This window comes from Physeter macrocephalus, chromosome 14, assembly GCF_002837175.3.
Source record: "Physeter macrocephalus isolate SW-GA chromosome 14, ASM283717v5, whole genome shotgun sequence".
In the NCBI taxonomy this organism is placed as follows: domain Eukaryota; kingdom Metazoa; phylum Chordata; class Mammalia; order Artiodactyla; family Physeteridae; genus Physeter; species Physeter macrocephalus.
Genome location: NC_041227.1, coordinates 114,350,924 through 114,370,029, shown reverse-complemented (window position 1 = coordinate 114,370,029; position 19,106 = coordinate 114,350,924). Strand labels below are relative to the sequence as shown.

The window sequence follows — 19,106 nt, the reverse complement described above, 5'->3', positions numbered from 1 at the left end:
GTGCTCCGCAAAGGGAGAGGCCGCAGCGGTGAGAGGCCCGCGTACCGCAAAAAAAAAAAAAAATCCTTGTACAATTTTAAGTGTAGCCCCTGCCACACACAAGAGCCAGGGTGGGCCAGGGTGGAATAAGGACAAAAGTGTAGGTCAGAAATCTGAGTCGAATCCTGGCTCTTTTGTCATTTGTGCTCCGTGAGAGCTGGATACTGGGTAACTTCTGAGTTCCAGGTTCTCCATCTTCAACATGGGCCTAATCTCTGGCATTTACTAGGCTTACACAAGGCATAAAACCTGCCCTGCAAAGCCAAATAAATTTTAGTATTACAGCACCTTAATGAATGCCAAAAATAAGTTCCTGTTGAAGTCAGCATCCCAGAGGAATCTATCCTAAATGTTCCTGCTATGAAGCTAGGGTGCTTCTTCCTAATTTTTTTTTTTTGTCATTAACAATGATCAGCATTTTTCTCATTGGTTTTCTTACTTTACATCAAATTCTATGTTTCTGACTAGACTTTTTTCATTCTTGCTATCATTCGGAGTATGGAATTCTAGAATAAAAAAATAAACTTTATTATTAAAAAGTATGTATCTGCCTGCTACTCATCCCCCTGCCAAAAGACTCCCACAAAGAAAGTTTCCAAAATATAGGTTCATAGGCATGTCGCATCTGATTTCTAAAGATAAGCAGTACGTGGCCCTATGAACTGGCAGAAATGGCCACTTATTACCCACCCCAAACAGTACTGACTCCCAACACTCAGGTCAGATCGGGAGATGCATCAGCATCATCTAGGAAAGCAAGCCAATGGGGACGGAGCATCAGCCGTTTAGAGCTGAGGAGGAGAGGGAGGCGCGTGCAGAGGGTGTACGTGGTACCTGAGTAGGCGACGGCTCAGCAGCCTGGATCTGAAAGTTCTGGGAGGGCTTCTGGGGGACGGTGGGGAGTGTGGCGGATGCCGCCTGCACCACCCGCAGGGCCTGCTGGGGGATCTGCACTACCTGCTGCTGCTCGGCCTTGGGGGGCACCACCTGGACCTGCTGGACCACAGCTGGCTGGCCCCCACCAGGGCTCTGAACGATGAGCAGGTTGTTTCCTGCCTGGATGATGTTGTCCGCTGTGGTCTCGATCAGCACCGTCTCCACCTGTTCGGTCACGGCCACGGGGGGCTGGGAGGCAGGAAGACTCTTCTTCCTGGCTTTCTTGTTAGTCTTAGAAAGCGGGGCCGGGGGGCTCTCCGTGAGGAGCTGAGTGGGGGCCCCGGTGTCGCTGGTGTTCACGAGGTTGTTGACAGGCAGAGTAAGTGTCACATTGCCCCCTCCACCTGTCAGCTTCACCACATTGGCCGTGCTCTGCACCGGCGTGGTGGTCGTACTCGACTTCTGGACAGGGGCCGGCTTGATGGGGACAGGCTTGTGACTGGATGGTGAGGGGGTGATGATGGCTTGGTTGGTGCCAGGGATGATCTGGATCTGGTTGGTGAGATTGGGCTGTACCTGGATGGTCTGAGAATTGCTCGCCTGAATCTGAGGGACCGCCTGGTACTGGATACTGGCATTCGATCGGGTCCCTTTGTTGATCATGGTTGGGTTCTGGATAGCGAACACCAGCTGCCCACCAGGATAGGACGCGCTCAGCTGTGACCCCTGAATCTGAAGTATGTTTCCTTTGGAGGATAAGATTCCAAAGCTATTCTTGCCGGGACTGAGAGGGAGAGGGGCAGGTTTGATAGGGACGAGTTTCCGTGGTGTGGGCTGCGGGGGAGCAGGAGGCGTCACTGCAGCTTCAACAGCTGGAGGGCCAATTTTGCTACATGTTGCAGCAAGCAGGGCTAAGGGAGATGGCTGGGAGTCCTGCAAAACACCACGTGGAGAAAAGGAGTGAGACATGAGGCCTGCTGCCCAGCCGCCCCACCCTTTAAGATCCTCTCCTCTTCGCAGGCTCCTCCCCACCGGCGGGCAGGGAGCCAGCATCCTCTCCTGGCAGTGGCCCCTGTCTCCCCTTCCCCGCTGGTTTCTCCATTGAGAAATTAAGGGAGAAAGGGTGAGAAATGTCTTTCTCAGGAAGGAACTCCCCAGAAGCACCCCTTGACAGGGTGAACTAACAGCATGGGCTGACCACTTACTCCCCACTGGCCTAATAGTGTCTAATGGGGACACGGAATCACCCTCAGCTTATAGATGGAGCTCCGTTAGCCCACCTTACTGAGTCATCAAGTGAGCAAGGACTGAGGAAGGGAGGGAGGGAAAAAGAAAGGGAGGGGGACAGGAGGAATAAACCCTTTGGAAGAGTGTTTTCCAGTGCTTGGGACATGACTTTTTGCCTCGGGGAGTTATAGTTAGCCAGGGCAGAGCTCAGCTGCGGTCTCATGTCAGCTTCAGTGAGTCCTTCCAGGCTGATGCAGCCCCCAACCCTCAGAGCCCACTGCCCACTCGCCTGGGTGGTGGAGGCGGCAGGCTGCAGGTAGTCACTGGGACTGACAGCGGCAGTGGCAGCCATGCTGGTCTGTGGATCTGTTGGAAGAAAAGAGATGGAGTAATACCCGTGATGCCCGAAAAGAACCCAAGTCCCCTTGCCTCAGATTTTCTTTTTGCCTCTATTTGGGCTGCTTCCCCATGAGAGGTTAATGACCTTTCCCCACACTTCCCCACTCAAGGTTAGCAGCCCTACAACTCTTTCAGTAGATGACCTTCTCCCTTTCTCAGACTCAGCCACCTGAGGCTGTGAGGATAGCTGGTCCTGCCTCTATCGGACCGTCTCCTCCAACCATCATAAAGTCTAGGATAACGTGAAGATACCGAGATTATAATAACGCTGGCTTCAGTAACTACGCTGTGCCACCTAATGGAGCCCTCTCTGCCGGGTACTGCTGACCCTCCCCAGCTAGACTGGAACCCCTGTACGGTGGGCGGGGGAAGCCCCCAGCTAATCCTGTGGCTCTGACCCAGGCTTCCTGCTCGCTCCTGCTGTAGCCAGATGCCAAGCCAGCCTGGGAAGGAAGCATCTTGGGGCCAGGATCCCTGTCAAGGAGGACACACCCACTCCATGCAAAAGTCTTGAGCGCTTGATGCTCAGCCTTCACCACATAAGCACAATGGCCCAGGTACAGATTATATATAGCACACAGGTAATTACTTTAAATGAATTTACAGTTTTACACAGGACAATAGGCATGGCCCCATAGGTATCACCGAGATTAGGAGAGCTAATAACTGAATATAATGAGAATGAAAATAATAAATCCTATTTTTCCTTAAATGTGTATATATTTCTACATATGAATATAGCAGGAAAAAGTCTAAAAAAAAAAGGGGCTAAAATGTTAAAAGCCATTATCTCCTGGTGGTAGATTTTTTCTTCACTTAAAGAATTTTTCCCTCTGTTTTTCTGTATTTTCTCATTTTCCCCACAACGAATACACTCTACTATACTTGTTTTAAATAAAGGAAAATAAAGAACGTTGAGGAAGTAATGAAAGGAATCTCTACTCTGAACTTAAGTCTGATCTGAGAGAAATACGAGTAATGGAAATCAGGAGAATTTAGGGGGAAAGGATCTAAGCCATCTTATAGTTTATAAATCACTAAGGAAAAGAACACCAGGCAGAGAGTCAGACTTGTATCTTAGACCTGTGGAAAGAAGGTTTCAGGAGGTACCGAAACAAGAAGGGTGTTACTCAGAGACTGAAAGAGGCAGAATGACTCAGGCACGGAGCCCCCGCTGGGCATCTGGCAGGAAGAAGACAGGCAGAGGTCACAAAGAAGGCAGAACCACTCACATTTCAGCTGCCTCTGGCTTCTCTCTTTGGGGGAATGATTCTTAAATGGGAAAGGTAAAGACAAGGTAAAGCAGGAACTGCAGCCCAGGACAGGTAAGTACAGTAGGCTCATCAAAGCCTTAAATGGTTTCCAGGCCCTAAGGCCACATGAACTGCACTCCAGAGTAGGGAGACACTTTGCAGGCACACTTGCAAACTGTGTGAGGAGCTAGAGGGGAGCTCTGGGCAAAATCATATATGTGGATCCTGAAATATTACAGACACTGATCCTTAGCAAAATCCTAGAACAAATGACTGAACAGCAACTACAATTACTGAGGTAAGGAAGCAGTGATCACAAATAATAAGCGTGGGGTTGCCAAAAACAAGTCATGCTGAACAAACCTGTTTCTTTTTGGGGGGTTTTGGTTGGCTACATCAAGAGAATGGTATACACTGTGTACTTTATAACAACAAGGCATCTGACTGAAATGGTCATAGTATTCTTAGGAACGAGAAGGAAAAGAACTGCAGGCAGGATGATAGTCTGGTTTGGGGGCTAAGCTGAACGTGCCTCCACCTAAGTGCTGAGACCCAGGCCATCCTGAGCAGTTTGCTGCTACAATGTCAACCAGGGTCTCAAACTACGGGTGCATGCCAGGACCAGGATATGCAGGCTTCTCCTCGGAGGTTCGTGTTTTCTCTACCAGAATGTTCATGTAATTCATGATACATCTGTGCAAAGTGAGGAATGACGGCTCTTCAGAAGCCTGGGAAGACCATGCTGCTGGGCACTAGACACTGCAGGGTGGGCATGGGGAACTCAAGGAGCCCGGATGTCAAGTCTGTGCTGCGCTTACACTGACAGCAGCAATTTGGGTTCAGTCAACTGTTTTCCTCCCAAAATGATGTTGTTGATTTGAGTTTTATTGGCTTTTCTGCAGTTATTTAATTAAATTTTACAGGAACTAGATCTATGAGTTGATAAACAGATTTATGTGCATACATAATTAAGGCTGCAGCCTTATAATGAAAACAATCTAAGTTGACTGAAAAACATTTCCCCTTTAGAGCAGTGTTCAAACTATTTAGACCATGAACCACAGTCGTAAAAACAATTTACATCAAGACCCAGTGTACGCATATACACCCCGACACACGCTTCCCTGTCCTGTGCTGATGTAATAAGAATTTCCTGAAACAAAATTTGCCCTTGCTACATGTCACGGGCTTTGGTATTTTTCTACTCTATTTCATTTTTTAAAATGCCGGTTGTGACTCACTAAATTGGTTTTGTGCCCTAGAGGCTGGAAAACACGGCTTCAAAGCAGTCTCTCCACCACCCAAGTTTGAGAAACCATGCAAAAGACCTAGAAGGCAAATTAACTTTATGGATGTCACAAAACTGAGGACTGTAAACACAATGGGTGTCTGTATTAGGGTTCAAAGAGATCTTAAAAAACTGGTATGTGCAGTGCTTAAGAGCATGAGGCTCCAGACCAAAATGACAATTCAGACTGTGGCATGGCTGGGGCATTCCTCTCCCAGCCTCAGTGCACCGTCTGTAAAACAGAGGTAATGTCACACTTACAGGATTCTAGGAGGCGTCAGTAATATGAAAAACACTGAGCACACAGGGGGTTATCAATAAATGGTGGTTTAAACTTTGAAGCTGAGTAAACACTGCACTTGGGTTAAGCAAAAAAAAAAAAAAAAAAAAAAAAATCACATGCATATAGGACAGGAAGACAGAGCTTAATAGCAGTTCTCATGAGAAAAAACCCCGGTGGTTTTGACTGAAAGTTAAATGGGAAGCAGTTAGAATCTAGATGTGGTGGCCGAAAAAGCTCCTGCAATCTTGGACTGAATTTCCAAAAGTTCAATCATAGAAGAAAATAATAGTCCTCATCTGCTCTGCACTCAGGCCCCATCTGGAGTGTCAGGTTCCGTCCTGAGGGACATTTTGAAAGGGGGATTTTCAAATGGAGCTCGTTCAGAGGAGGGCAGCCATGGTGGTGACCAGGACACCAGAGGAGCGATACCCACCAGGGTGTTTATTCCATACATGTGTTCAATGGGTAGACTTTGGGGTGGAAATTTCAGTTTATTAGAGGGGACAACTTTCAAAAGATGGAATCAGTTGCCTCCTGAGGTAATGTTCTCCCTTCTCTGGAATCATTTAGCCAGAGGCAGGATGTGTGTCTCTGTCAGAAATGGGATGTCTAGATGGGGTGGGAAGTTGGACTAAATGATCTAGTCTGAGAATTTAAACTTGTTTATAATCCTCAAACCATGTTGCCGATAAAAACACAGGATGAGTTAGCTGCTGGCAGGGCTGGGAAGGGAAGGCAGGGGCTCTCCCAGGAGGCTCCCCTGGGCTCAGGTTCACTTAGCTAAAAATGGTGAATGACTCTCCCTCAGACATCCCCCCGTTATGAAACTGAAGGACACTAGAACAGGACAGAGTGCAAACAAAATGAAAACTGGCCCAGTGCTTATTCACCTCCCTTTCCCATCTCCCTCTCTCCCCCTGCAGTCATTATCACCCTGGACTCAAAACTGTCTGGAGACTGGGCTGGGCTAAGAGGCTCTTCAGTTTAATAAGTTACAGCAGAGTCTTGATGCCCTTGCAGACTGTGGGCGCTCCACCCACACCGTCTTGGTTGGTTTCATTTGCCTTCCCCGCTGGCCCCTGAAATACTCCTCCAGATCTCAAACCAGTGGTTTTAAGTATCTCTCCTGGAGTCACTCAGAGCTTTGTGGCCCCTGGGCTGTAGACCTGGGCAACCAAAACAGAGACTCATCTCCCTGCCACTGCAGAATTATATCCTGGGATTACCCATGAAAGGGAAAAGCAGCATTTCCAGTTGGTGTTAGGAAATGAACAGTGGTTAAGAAGTAGCATAGATGCCTAACTGCAGGACTATATTCAAAGGTACTTTAGAACCTCGTTAATTTGGAGCCTTGTATTTAACATGTATAATCTGGACATAAATTGTGCTTAGCTTTTCCTTCATACTATTAAAAGCAAGGCTAAACAGTGTATGAAGCCTGCAAAGGGACTCTAAGGCATAGTTAGGGAACTGTTTTATATACGACTGCCACTGTTTCAATCTTTCCATTTGCTTTTAACAGCAGTTTATATCTGCTCACTGAAACCTACATTTAGCAACGCTGGTGAGTGGGGTTATTATTGCATATTCTTGGAAGAAAAGGCTGCATTTCCTTCAGAGTGCTGTCATTCAGACTTTCATTAATTTGGGTTGGCTAAAACTTTCTCAACAGTCCCCTGGCTCGTGAAGTTTTACGGTGATTTACTACATAAGCAATAGTAGCTCTCTTAGGCTGCAAGGAAAATTTCCAAGGCTATCAAACAAAGCTTCCAGACAGGGGTTGGGGGGCATCCAGTGCCTGATAGGACCACACCTGACTTTCCTTTTCCCCATGCTGGAAGCCAATTTAATTCCAAAAGCCAGGGGAAAAGCATCCCCTGAGTGTCCCGGCTCTTGATGTACATACAGATTGTTCATTTCCACCTCCATCCCTCCGGCTACAGCTTCCTCCCTTCTCGGCCAAACTTAGTGGAAAAGCTGCCAGCACTTTGCTACCCCCTCCTCTCTCACTTGGACTTTCACCCCAGCTCTCTACCGACACTGCACTTGCCCAGGTCACGAGGGACCTCCTCATTGTTAAATCCAACTGACCCACTTCAGCAGTTTCTGACCTGTTGACGATTCCCTCCTCTTTGAAATCCTCATGTATTTTCTCCTACCTCTCCGGCCAACTCTTCCCTTTGTGGGCTCCTCTTCCTTTTGCCACCCCTGCAATACGGATGTTCCTCAACATCATCTTTCTCACCCAACACCCATTCCATGAGTGACTGTGCCCACTCACATGGCTTCAGGTACCTTCCACAGGCTGATGACTCCCAGGTCCATGAATGGCCTACATCTGCCCTCTGAGTGGCGGACCAGTACATCCAGCCCTCTGTGGGCCTTCCACTTGGGCTGGCCACAGAACTTCTAAAACTAAGCTGTCACCTTTGCCCATTCTCTCCCCAGCTTTCTCACCCCCAGCCACCACGGGCCTCCTTCCAGATCCTTGAAGAGCCTCCATCTCTGCCGCTGCCCTTTCCTTGCTTAGAGCTCTCTTCTTCTCTCTTCACTAGCTAACACCTACTCACCCTTTAGGTCCCAGGCAGGTCCCCCCCCCCCCCCCCGGAGAGCCCACTATGTAATGTAACAGGTATACCATTTCCTCAGAGAGGCCTTCCAGGACCCCTGAGATGAGGTTAACTCCTCTGGTAACTCACCACCCATTAAATAATCATGGGCTTAATGTCTCTCTTCCACACTCATGGAAGGGTGGCCCAGGTCTGTCTTCACCGCTGAACTGCTACATCAAGTCTAACCCAGCACAGCGACACTTCAGTGCCTGCAGGCTGAATGAATGATGAATATTTTTGGTTAAACCAGCCTCTCAATCACAACGAAACCTGAACGCCATCCTCATCACCATTCAGTCATCAAGTCCTCCTGGGTCTGCCTCCTAAATACAAACCTCTCTCCATCTGCATTATGCTGGCGTTAACCACCTTCGGCCCAAAGCCTTCAAAATGGCTTCCGCCTCTGGCCTAGCCACCTCTAATCCAGCCTCCACCATCAGGTCTGAAGACTCTTTTAAAATGTAAATCCCACACAGTTACTCCCCAGATTAAACCCTTCAATAGCTTCCAAAGGATTTTAAGATAACCTTATAAAGGCCAAAACAAGCCGCCCCCTCCCTCCCTGCACCTCCCCCTCTCCTACTTTATCTCTTGCCCTTCCAAGTCTCCGGACAAACACCTCAGTTTTTTCCATTTCTGGAACTACAACATGTCCTCTCTCACTCGGAGCCTAAGCACACTTGATCCCATTTGTCTGGCCAACTCTGGTCCCTCTTCAGAGCTCATTTATAACTCTCCTGACATCTTCCCTCCTGCTCCCCAAGTCTGGGACAAGTGCCCCTGCTCTGTGCCAGTGTATATGCCCCACGGCACCCCTCACAGAACTCCCCCCACCCCCCATGACGGAGCAGGGAGTGCAGCTCTGTTCTAGGGCTCTTTCCATAGGCTGACTCAGGGAGCAAGCACCACGTAATAGGAAGAGGCCTCAGGTGGGACCCCGGAGCCCTGGCCATCAGACTAGGGGCTGTTCCACTGGTCTTTCACTTGAGAATACTACTCTTGAGACAGGGGCTGAGAGAGAAGGGATCCAAAGAAATACCACAACAGCAGGCTCTGGGAAAGAACTTGGCTCAAACTCCACAGCCGGGCCTGGGGGTACTAGGTTTTTATTGCCTCATGGGGCCCTACCACCCTGGCTATGGCCATCTTGGCTGTCTGCTACGGTATTTCCCCTGGAGGAATTTCACTCTGTGTAGACAGTTCTCCTGCTGGCTATTTTGGTCAGCTCAGTTGGGCCTGAAGCCAACAAAACCGTTCCTAAGCCCAGTCTTTTCCAGTTGCCTAGCCTGGAAGAATTCAGAGCTGGTGAGGGAAAAGCAAGCCACAGCTGGTTTTAGAGAACAAAGTTGGACCTCAAAGGGAGCTGACAAATGGGCTTAGAGAATCAGCTTAGCTGGAGAAAGGATCAAGAAAGACTCCAAATTGCTCTGAGCATTTCTGAGAAGCAAATCTCCAACAACTATAATAACCATATAAAGAGCTCTGTAACAGTAAAAGGAATTTCATTGACTTTTCATGAAATGACAACAGTTCTGGGCGTGGCTAATGCCACAGGCTAAAGAATGGAGATCTTGTCTCCACCCAGTTATTGAGCCATCCTGTCTTCCCTGTTCCCAACTTTGACCCCAGCCTCTGCCCGTGACCCTGATGTTGAGTCCACAATTTCATCAAGAGGTTAAAATTCCCTTTATAAGCCAAGATCCATAATTTCTCTCCTTTTCAAGCAAAACTCCTTGCAAGGGTCACCCATACTTGCTGTCCCTCATTTCTTTCCTGCTAGTCTTTCTTGAACCTGTTCCAGCCAGCTTGCCCCCTCCCATCCACACCACAAAAACTGCTCCCACGACCAGTGACCTCCACGTTGCCAAGTCCGATGGTTAATTCTTAGACCTCAGCTGGTGCTGATCTGACAGCTGGCCCCTCTTATCCTGAAACACTTTCTTCACTTGGCTTGTAGGGTGGCCTCCTACCTCTCCAGCTGCTTCTTCTAAGACTCCTTTGCTGGGTCCTTGTCTCAAACTCTAAATGGTTGGGCTGCTCCAGGGCTCAGTCTTGGGACCTATTTTTCTTCTGTCTACACCTATTTGCTGGGGGATTTCATCTAGTCTCAGAGATTTAGAAACCAATAATATATATAGGTTCTATATAATGATGACTCCCAAACTTATATCTTCAGACTTGTATATCTGACTGCCTACTGACATCTCCACTTGGATGTACTAATAAGCAACTCAAATCCACCTAGCTCCAAACAGAGCTCCTGTTATCTCCCTAATTCTGTGCCTTCTCCTGACTTCCCCACGGCAGTGAATAGAACTCCATCCTTTCAGCTGTGCAGCCCTAAAACCTTGGGAGTCAGCCTCGACCCTTTTTTCCACTCTACACTTGTCAGTAAACACTTTCGGCTCTACCTTCAAAGTATGTTCAGAATCTGATTGCTTTCACAACCACTTCTTGTTAACACCCAGGTTCACGTCCCCATCATCTCTCACTTGGATAACTGCGAAAGCCTCCTAGCTGGGCTTCTGACCTTGTCCTTGCTGGTTTATTCTCAACACGCATCCAGAGATCCATCAAACTTAAATGAAATCATGTTACTCCTCTGCTCAGAGCCCCCAGTACATTCCGTCTCCCAGTCAAAGTAAGAGTCAAAGTCCACACCACGACACATAAGGGGCCATGTGACCTCTCTAACTTCTCCCCGTCACTCTCCCTCATTCACTGCTTCAGCCACGCTGGCCTCCCTGCTGTCTGTTCCTGAACATGCCAGGTATGGCCCCTCTTCAGGGACTCTGTACTTGCTGTTCTCTCTGCTTGAGTTCTCACCACCCCCTCCCCAGATATAGCCTGGCTCAATCCCTCCCTTCAGGGTTTTACTCAGACTCCCCTCCCGGACCACCCTATGTAAACCGCTCCTCTCACTTCTCCCGTCCTCTATTTGGTTTTTCCCCTTAGCACTTCTCATTGTCTAGTATCTACTAGTTAGCCTTATTTATTGTCTCCCACTAAGATGTAAGCTTCCTAAAGGTAGGGACTTCTCTCTGCCTTACTTAGTGATGCACCCCCCACCCGCCCGCCCCACAACCTGGCACAAAGCAAGTGCCTAATATATGCTTGTTGAGTGCGTAAGTGAATGAATCCTGGAGGCTGCAGAGCGGGAGAGCCTGAGTAGAATTTAAGAACCAAAGGAGAAAACCTGCAGACTTGCATATCCTGGCACTAGGCTGGGATCCACTCACCAGGCCAGCTCTGCTGATCCAGTCCCAGAAGGAACTCAACCTTGCTAGTCACCTCACACGGGGACAAGAGCCTGTGCGTGGACCGGCACGGTCCAGTCTTTCTCCTGGACAGAACTCTCAAAGCACATACCTCATCACCACACACCGGGCACCACATCTCAATGCTTCTTTCAATTAACAAGTACTGGGAAGTTCTTTTCCGAGTGAGTTAAGACAACGTGCGTACCTGCTGTCTGAATACCTCTTACGTGTCTCCACCCTGAATCTCTCTCCTGAAAACGTGACCGTGTTGTTTGCTAGTTTGCATCCTATCAGACTGGAAGGGACCCTGGAGAAGTGAGTGGGGACACGGGGCAGCCAGCAGGGGATGGTGAGAACTCTTCACTCTGACAGAAGCAGTCCCAGGAAATGGTACAAAAATACTGGGCCTCAGAACTCTGTCGAAAACAGGAGAAAAAAAACCCCAAGACATACTTTTCCCCCCTAAAGAATATCATTAGGTACAAGCATGTGCTCTCTGCTTTATTTGTGAGTCACTTCACACATTCATCCGGGGCTATGATTGGTTCTGAAATGAGTAGTGACTTCATTTCCCCTGGGACGAGAGGGCTGGCTCACCATTTACTTTTTTGATGGCTGGGAAATGTTTTGGTCTGTTCTGAGGCTAGTCTGAGAAGACTCCCAGTTAGACACTGGCCAGGGGCAGAAATATTCCACATCCAATCACGTGGCCCTGCCTGCTGTCTCTTACTGCGTATTTACACCCTCTGAAAGGCAGCTTTGTGATTCCACCAAGTCCCCTAGGAGAGGTAACAAACACCCCAAAGAGGAAGCTCTGGAGAGAGTACATTTGGGAGTGTGGAGGCCAGTGCCTGCTGGTTCCTGAGCCATTTTCACTGCATGACTGAGACGAAGAGACCACCTAACAGCCTAAATCACAGCATGGGGACAAACACTTCTCAGTGTGGTGGTGCTTCTGGCTAGGGACAGCATGCAGTTCCAATGTTGAAACAAACTATAGCTCGGGGAAATGGCCAAAGGAAGGATTCAAACAGCTGGGTCTGCAAGCACGTTCTTCCTGTGACACAAACAGCCCTGACATCTCAACATTGCTCGGAGCTGCTCACAGAGCGTAAACTGAGAAGCAGCAAAACAGGGCACTTAGCTCTTTATACTCCTCTGCTCCTGAGTGGAGCTCATCTCCCAAGAGCATGCCAGCTCGAAGCCCATCCTCATGAGAAGCAACCCCCTATGCTAGTGGCGGCCTCAGAGCATCCGCAAAGAGTGGGACCTAGACGTACAGTGGAAGTGGTAGCGTCCTCAAGCTGCCAGTGCTGACTCAGCTTGCTCCTGGGCTCTCTTCTCAGCCTCGAGTGAGGCAGTAGAAAAATCAGTTTTCCATTCTGGAATCCTGTCAACTGGAACAAATCAACCAGTACTACCTGGGAACATCTCCACAAGGGCAATCTCTAATCTCCTTCCTACTCAAGCTAACAGTGCCCTTGAGTTAGTAATGCCCCATGTTTTTACCCACTTAATTCATCTTTCCACCCAGTTCCAACAGATAACTGACAGCAAAGTGAGACCTCCCCACGCTGAGGTCTCCTAAGAGAATGCTGCTAGCCAAAAAAAGATCTGATAACCGAGGAAGTAGTTCTTCAGAGAGAGAGACTTTCAACTATGTTCAGAAATATAAAGATCTAAGTGCTGGCGCTATGAAGGAAGAAATAAAGAGAAAGCTTTTTCCCCTTCCTTCAACAGAAGGAAGTCACAAGAGGAGTTGCACGTGGATCCAAACAAAAGCAAAGCAAAAACAAAAAAGCAAAAACATCAACAAATGTACTCCATAATGGTGTCCATTTCTCAGACCATCTTGGCTTCCAGCCCACCATGGAAGCCAACTGTCCTGGCTTAGAACTTGCTGGGAAGACATTCACAAATCCAGTTAAGCTGCTCAAAGGGACACTCCAGATGTATCACCCAATACACTAATAAGAAAATATTGGAGCTTCTCCAAATCGATTTTGCTCTAAGTCTGCAGCCCACGAGGTTTCAGATTGGACAATGTAATCATTTAGACTCGGAAGTGTTCACATCTCTACATTTTCTGATACTCTACACACCCAGTGTTTCTCTGCATCTTTCATTCTGTGGCTATTGTTCCATCTCCTCCAAAATAATTCCTAAGTTTTTCAATCTTTGGAAGTAAGGCTTCCAATTTGTGTGTCTACAGAGAAAGGGTAAAGGTAAGTCTTAGAAGAACATGCTACATTTCCATCAAGCTGCTAAACCCAAGCCAATACCAGGGTCTACTGGTTAGCTGCAACAAGCTTAAATGTTTTCAGAAAGGCCCTGGTTGGGCAATACTTGCGTAAAGCAAGCTTGGGAATGATCACATACCTATAGCAAAGAACTGTTTAGGGTACAAGAGACTATGCAACTTCTCTGAAAGGCTGCTATTCATCAACAGAAGAACTAGAAATTTCAAGGCCAAAGATATCAAAATGAACTGTCCTCTCTGCTGTTATGCCATGAGGCTCCTTCCCCCAGGCATTTGCCAGAATCTTCTTAAAGCTTCTTCTCTCCTCTGACAAGCCTCCAGAGGCCCAAACTTAATAGAATCTGAAAGAAAAGAGCCTGCCAGTCTATGTGCTGTCAACAGTGAGGCCAAACTCTTCCTCCTGGAGTCAGTTCTCCCTGCTGAGCAGTCAGGTGACGCTCCAATTATGAACTAACTCTACTTGGGTCTCCTTAGCAAAGAGACTGTGTCTTTAGCAGCCTAGCTCAGGGGGCTCATAATGTCAGACCAGCTTATTGTTTTTCTTCTCTTTTTGTTGTTGTTGTTGTTGCTGCTTTTAAACAAAGAGGTTAAGCCTCTGTACTACCAAGTGGAAGAACCAGAATTAGAAAACTTACCAATCGCCCCAGCCAATGAGAATCCATTTCCAACAGGTATTAATGCCTGTTAGAAGCCACTGGAACACTGACATCATCAGCCCAATTGATAGGTTAGGTTGTCTGACAGATTCGCCCCCTTCATCGCACACAAGAATTTAAAACAAAACAAGACACTGCAGTTATATTCATTATTGCAGACACCAGGTTTGTGTTATCAAATCAAAATTACTCCTGTGATGTGGACTCCAGCATCATTCCCTTCAAAGCCTAACTGAGCTGGCCAACACCCTAAACTTTCTAGCCCAAAAACTCTTATCCAAAATACCAACTCAACACTTAGCCCTCCACTGTGATAGTTAATGCCTTCTGGGGTACAGCATACAAGTTTTAGACAATGCATGCCAGTGTACCTTGCAATAATCATCACCCTTCTATCTGCAACGAAACCCATGTAATGGGGGACCATGAGCCAATTGTTTAAAGCAGAACTACCGGCTCCTCCCTCCCTTTCTCTAAGAAAACAAATAAGTGAGCAAGAAGTAGCCTCAGAAGAAACAAACTTCGGGAGAATGTGCACTGAGAAAAGCCAGACTGAGTCCCTCTGGATCAAGTTAATTAAGAAACAATTAGACATGACAGTATATTGGAATCAAAACCAAGGAATGAAGTGAAGACAAGTTTCTCAATTGCCCAGAGGAGAAGACGCAGTTCCTTTTCATCTAAAATTAGAAAGCCACCAGGAACATAAGCCAAGAAGCATGGGTAGGAGGCTGAGAACCGTAATGGGGACGAAGGTGGGGTGGAGGAAGAAAGTAAGTATCCATTGTGTTTTATTTCTTCTGTCATTCCTCAGGTTTGCTCCTGGCCTTTGGGATTCAGCAGTCCCCTGCCTCCCCCGCCCGGGATGTCAGGTAACAGGCTGGGAACTCTGTCAACAAGTTCTTAAACGTTTCACAATTCTGCAGAGAGCTGGCAGACAATCTAGTTGGAGGTTCAAGGATGCAAGTGAAAATATTAAAAGGAGGTTTCTGCCCACTCCGCAGTCTAAGGCGATAGGTCATCTGCCTAGGGAGTGCCCTCGTGTCCTGACACCATCTCTCGACTGGGATACATCGCTAACTAGGTTGGCTTCCACACCCAGCAATGCCCATGTGGTTGGCGCCGTCGGAATTTCAAGCTTTCCCCCGCCCCTCTCTGCACACGGGAGAACCTTGAATTGCGGATGGGCACCTAGAGTTAGAGTGCAAGAGGGTCCCCGAACACAGAACAAGCACACAGGACGTCGACCGCCTCCTCAGAGCAGACCCAGGCAATGTCCCCAGGCCTGCTAGCGCTCACGCGAGTCGGCCACCGGGCAGAGGGGGTGCCATGCCCGCCCCGGGTGCCCGCTCCTCTCGCCAGCCCCCGGAAGCGCCGCCCTCCAGCCCAGCGGGCTCGGAGGGGGCGGGGAGTCGAACGCCCCCTTCCGGGTGCCTCCGCCTGGCTGGCCAGCCCCGCTCCTCCTCCGGGCGGGAATCCTCCCTCCCCGCCCCTCCCGGAGCCGGGCCCCGGCGCCAGGCCCGGCCCCAGGGGGGAACCCCCAGCCCCGGCTCCTCCTCCCTGCGGCTTCTGCCCGTCTTCCCGACCCTTGAGAGCCGGGAAGACTCCGTCGGCAGCGGCCAGGACCCACCGCTCATTACGACATCTTCCTCCCTGGCCTCCGCCGCCTCCGCCGCCACCGAGAGCCTGACACCGCCCGCTTAGCACCCGCCAATCCCGGAGCCCGCCACCGCCCGAGCGACGGCAGCGTTCACCAATAAGAGTTCGGTACATTGGGGACCGACAGCACCACCAACCAATCAAAGAGAGGCACCTAGAGCGACGTTGGTTTGGCCAATAGAACTGTGAAATGTCACTGATGGACGGTAGAGGGCACCAACCGGAAGCCTACTGAAGAGTGAACGACATGTTCGCCAGCCAACTGGCGGGAGGCAAAGTCCCGCCTACAAGGTAGTTGATGGACAGCAACAGGAAGCTGGATGGGGAGGGGCTTAGCTGAGGAGTGGTTTTGTATTGGTCGTGGTTGACCTTCCACCCACCTCTAACCCAGAAGATGAGTGATAGATCTGCCCTAAAGCCAATCAGAAGTCATCAGGGTGAGGCTGAAAAATGCCCCATAAATAGCATCTACTTTGCGCCTTAATCCAGTGTCGCCCTGGTGTGGCAGGGGCCTTTTGATCTTCGGCCACTGAACCCCGTACCTGTTGAGTGGAATACCACCAGTCTTTAGTCTCTCGCCCTTCATCGCTTCTGGAGAGGGAAGTGAACCTCCGGGCGACTTTGTAGAGCGAGGCATTGGAGTCAGACACAATAGCGGGAGTTGGGGCTAAGTGACACCTCTCAGAGAGGAGTATTTTCACCGTCTCAGTTCAAACCCCTTTTAATCCTCACCTGGTTATTGCATCGACCCGCTAACGTGGGCATCAAAATCACCTGAAGCTCTCTAAAAGTAGATTCCCGGGGCTGCCTCCTGTGTGTGGGGCACGCCTGGAATATGCATTCTAACCAGCGCCTCGGGTGGACAGAATTGGCCTCTGTCCCACTTACCTCCTTGAACGAGGTGCTGTGAGTTCAGCACTTGGCCAAGGCGCTACCCTGGTAGGTTTATCTTCCCTATGGCTGTGTAACTTTGGAAGGTGTTAGTGAGAAGGAATCCGTTCTGGTTTCAGACCAGCCTGGGCTCGAAACTCACACAGCCTACTTACAGAGAGGCAGGGTACCGAAACTCCGTGCGCCTTATGTCCTCTTCTGTAAAATGAGGCTAATCACACCTACATCTTAGAGCAGTGGCTTTCCTTTTTTAAAAAAAATCATAACTCCACAGTGAGAAATATATTTGCATCCTGACCCAGTACACTTATACTCCTGTGAGTGTGTGATAAAACTTAAAACTTTCCAAAAACAATACTTACCCTTCCTACCCGTGATGGACTGATGTTTTCTATCCTGTCCTATCTTATTCTTTCTTCCCTCCCGCCCTCTTTCCTCCTTTCCTTCCTTCCTTCCTTTTTTTTTCAATTGAAGTCTAGCTGATTTACAATATCGAGTTAGTTTCAGGTGTACAGCACAGTGATCCAGATAGATAGATAGATATTCCTTTTCAGATTTTTTCCCTTATAGGTTATTACAGAATATTGAGTATAGTTCCCCGTGCTATACAATAGGTCCTTGTTGGTTATCTATTTTATATGTAGTAGTGTGTATATGTTAATCCCAACCTCCTAATTTATCCCTCCCACCACTTCCTTTTCTTGATCATGACTGGCAGTTGAAGAACACTATCATAAAGGGTTGGTGTGATAAAATACAGAGCAGAATGCCCAGTATATTGTAATTGTTGAATAAATGTTACTAGTCTCTTCCAGTCTACCCCTCTCAGATTTAGCCTTTGAAAAAACAAGACTTCAAAAGATATCACTCCTCTAGTTAAATCCTTCATTGGTTCCCTGCACCCTTCTGGATAAAAAGTCCATACTCCTTTCTAGGCGAACAATGTCCTTCACACTCTTTGTGTACCTTTCATGCTTTATCTACCTCTGCCACCCTATTCTCCTTCCACAAATCCTACCTTTTTGCCTCAAGAAAAGATTCCACGGTTCCTAAACACTTACGCATCTCTCTATTTCCCTTCCTACTTTTTCCTTCCTTTTTCCTGGTAAACTCCTATGCATCCTTCACGAACCTGCTCAAAGTCTGAACTCCTGCTGAGCCAGAGCTTTTTACTTCTCTGGGCTGCTCTTGGCCCATGCAAAGGGCTTCACTCACTCACCCTGCATTGTACACTTTTATTCTTACTTCTTACTTCCCTACTAGACTGTGAGCTGCAGTGGAAGGTTTAAGGCCCATACTAGAGGACCAGCAGGAAATGTATGCCGAGTTAAAGAATGAATATTTGAATACAATTACGTCTACATAGGACTTGTTTATATAGACCGTGCATTCTGTTCCCAGGCCATTTTTCAAGTTAAGATTGCTTCACTGTCAAGCCAAGGACTACACCCAGGTTCAGTGACTCAGCTATTTTAGGGTGCAGGGATTTGGGGGCCGGGGAAGTGGGGTTGAATATCTTGCCGGGCAGCTGCCAAACCTCTTGTGGGATGAAAGCTGGGGCAGCTGTGCTTCTCCTACCCCAGAGGCTCCATCAGGAAGACAGCAGAAGTGGTGGGGGGGGGGAATGTTTGCATGTGTGTGGGTGGGGACACAGGGTGGAAAAACGTAGAAGAATTTGCCAGCAGTTCTGAGTAATTTAAATTGCTCTTCCCTTTTCAAGGCTGCCATCTTTCTTGTTCTTACCAGAGGCACAGCTGAGGAAGGGAGCACCTTCTAAGGAGAGGACCCCGTTATACTTTTGTCAGGACCTTTGGTGTCTTTGAGCCTCAGTTACAACACCCTAAAACCACCACACAGTTTCGCTTCCCACAGATGCCCCCATACTCCACAGAGAGGAAAGAGGCCGGGCAGCCAGCCCCTAATGCCTGCTTTGTCCTGGCTGCGCTTTAGACTCACTCGAGAGCGTTTAATAAATTTTAAAGCCTGGGTCTCATCCCAGGCCAAGGAAATGAGAATCTCTGGGGGTGCAACCCTGGTAACGGTATTAAGAAGTTCCTCAGGTGATTCCAAAAGGCAGCCAAATTAGAGAACCACTCGTCAGCCCAAAGATATCTTCCGACAGCAGTGCTCAAGTAAACCACTGTGAACGGTCTGTACCATCCACCTCTACTCACTCCTGTCCCTCCCCGTCCTGAATTTCTCCCCTGCCCATCCTACCTGCTTCAATCTCCGTGGCCCCAGGGCCAACAGGCGGGTCCGGCTGTGGGTCTCAGCACCAACCAGGAGAAACATCTCTTCCCTGGGTGCATCTGGAGACAGTTTCTCCCTCCGTGATATTTCCCTTGTTTCCAATGCTTTCAGCCTCTTCCTGTTCTAAGTTGTCACTTTCTCCCCATTTCTAAT

General features: G+C 48.5%; 1 protein-coding gene across 3 annotated transcripts; it reads right to left on the bottom strand.

Annotated features, from left to right (window-relative positions):
* Window positions 1–801: 801 nt before the first annotated feature.
* Window positions 802–15,950, bottom strand: LOC102989997 (transcription factor Sp2). 3 transcript variants are annotated; one of them, XM_028499498.2, is made up of 3 exons: window positions 15,784–15,950; window positions 2,432–2,508; window positions 802–1,848 (listed from the first exon to the last, which is right to left on the bottom strand). In XM_028499498.2, the coding sequence occupies exons 1-3, from the start codon at window positions 15,788–15,790 to the stop codon at window positions 817–819; spliced, it is 1,116 nt and encodes a 371-aa protein (XP_028355299.1). In that variant the 5' UTR covers window positions 15,791–15,950; the 3' UTR covers window positions 802–816. The 3 variants fall into 3 exon arrangements, with proteins under 3 accessions (XP_028355299.1, XP_028355301.1, XP_054946621.1); XM_028499500.2 differs by lacking the exon at window positions 15,784–15,950 and adding an exon at window positions 15,345–15,490; XM_055090646.1 differs by lacking the exon at window positions 15,784–15,950 and adding an exon at window positions 14,133–14,250.
* Window positions 15,951–19,106: the final 3,156 nt, after the last annotated feature.

Bases quoted from the DNA above. Each gene is read 5' to 3' on its own strand.
- LOC102989997 (XM_028499498.2), bottom strand. The intron at 1,849-2,431 runs GCGAGTGGGCAG...GGTGTTTTGCAG, and splicing joins CTGCCGCCTCCACCACCCAG to GACTCCCAGCCATCTCCCTT.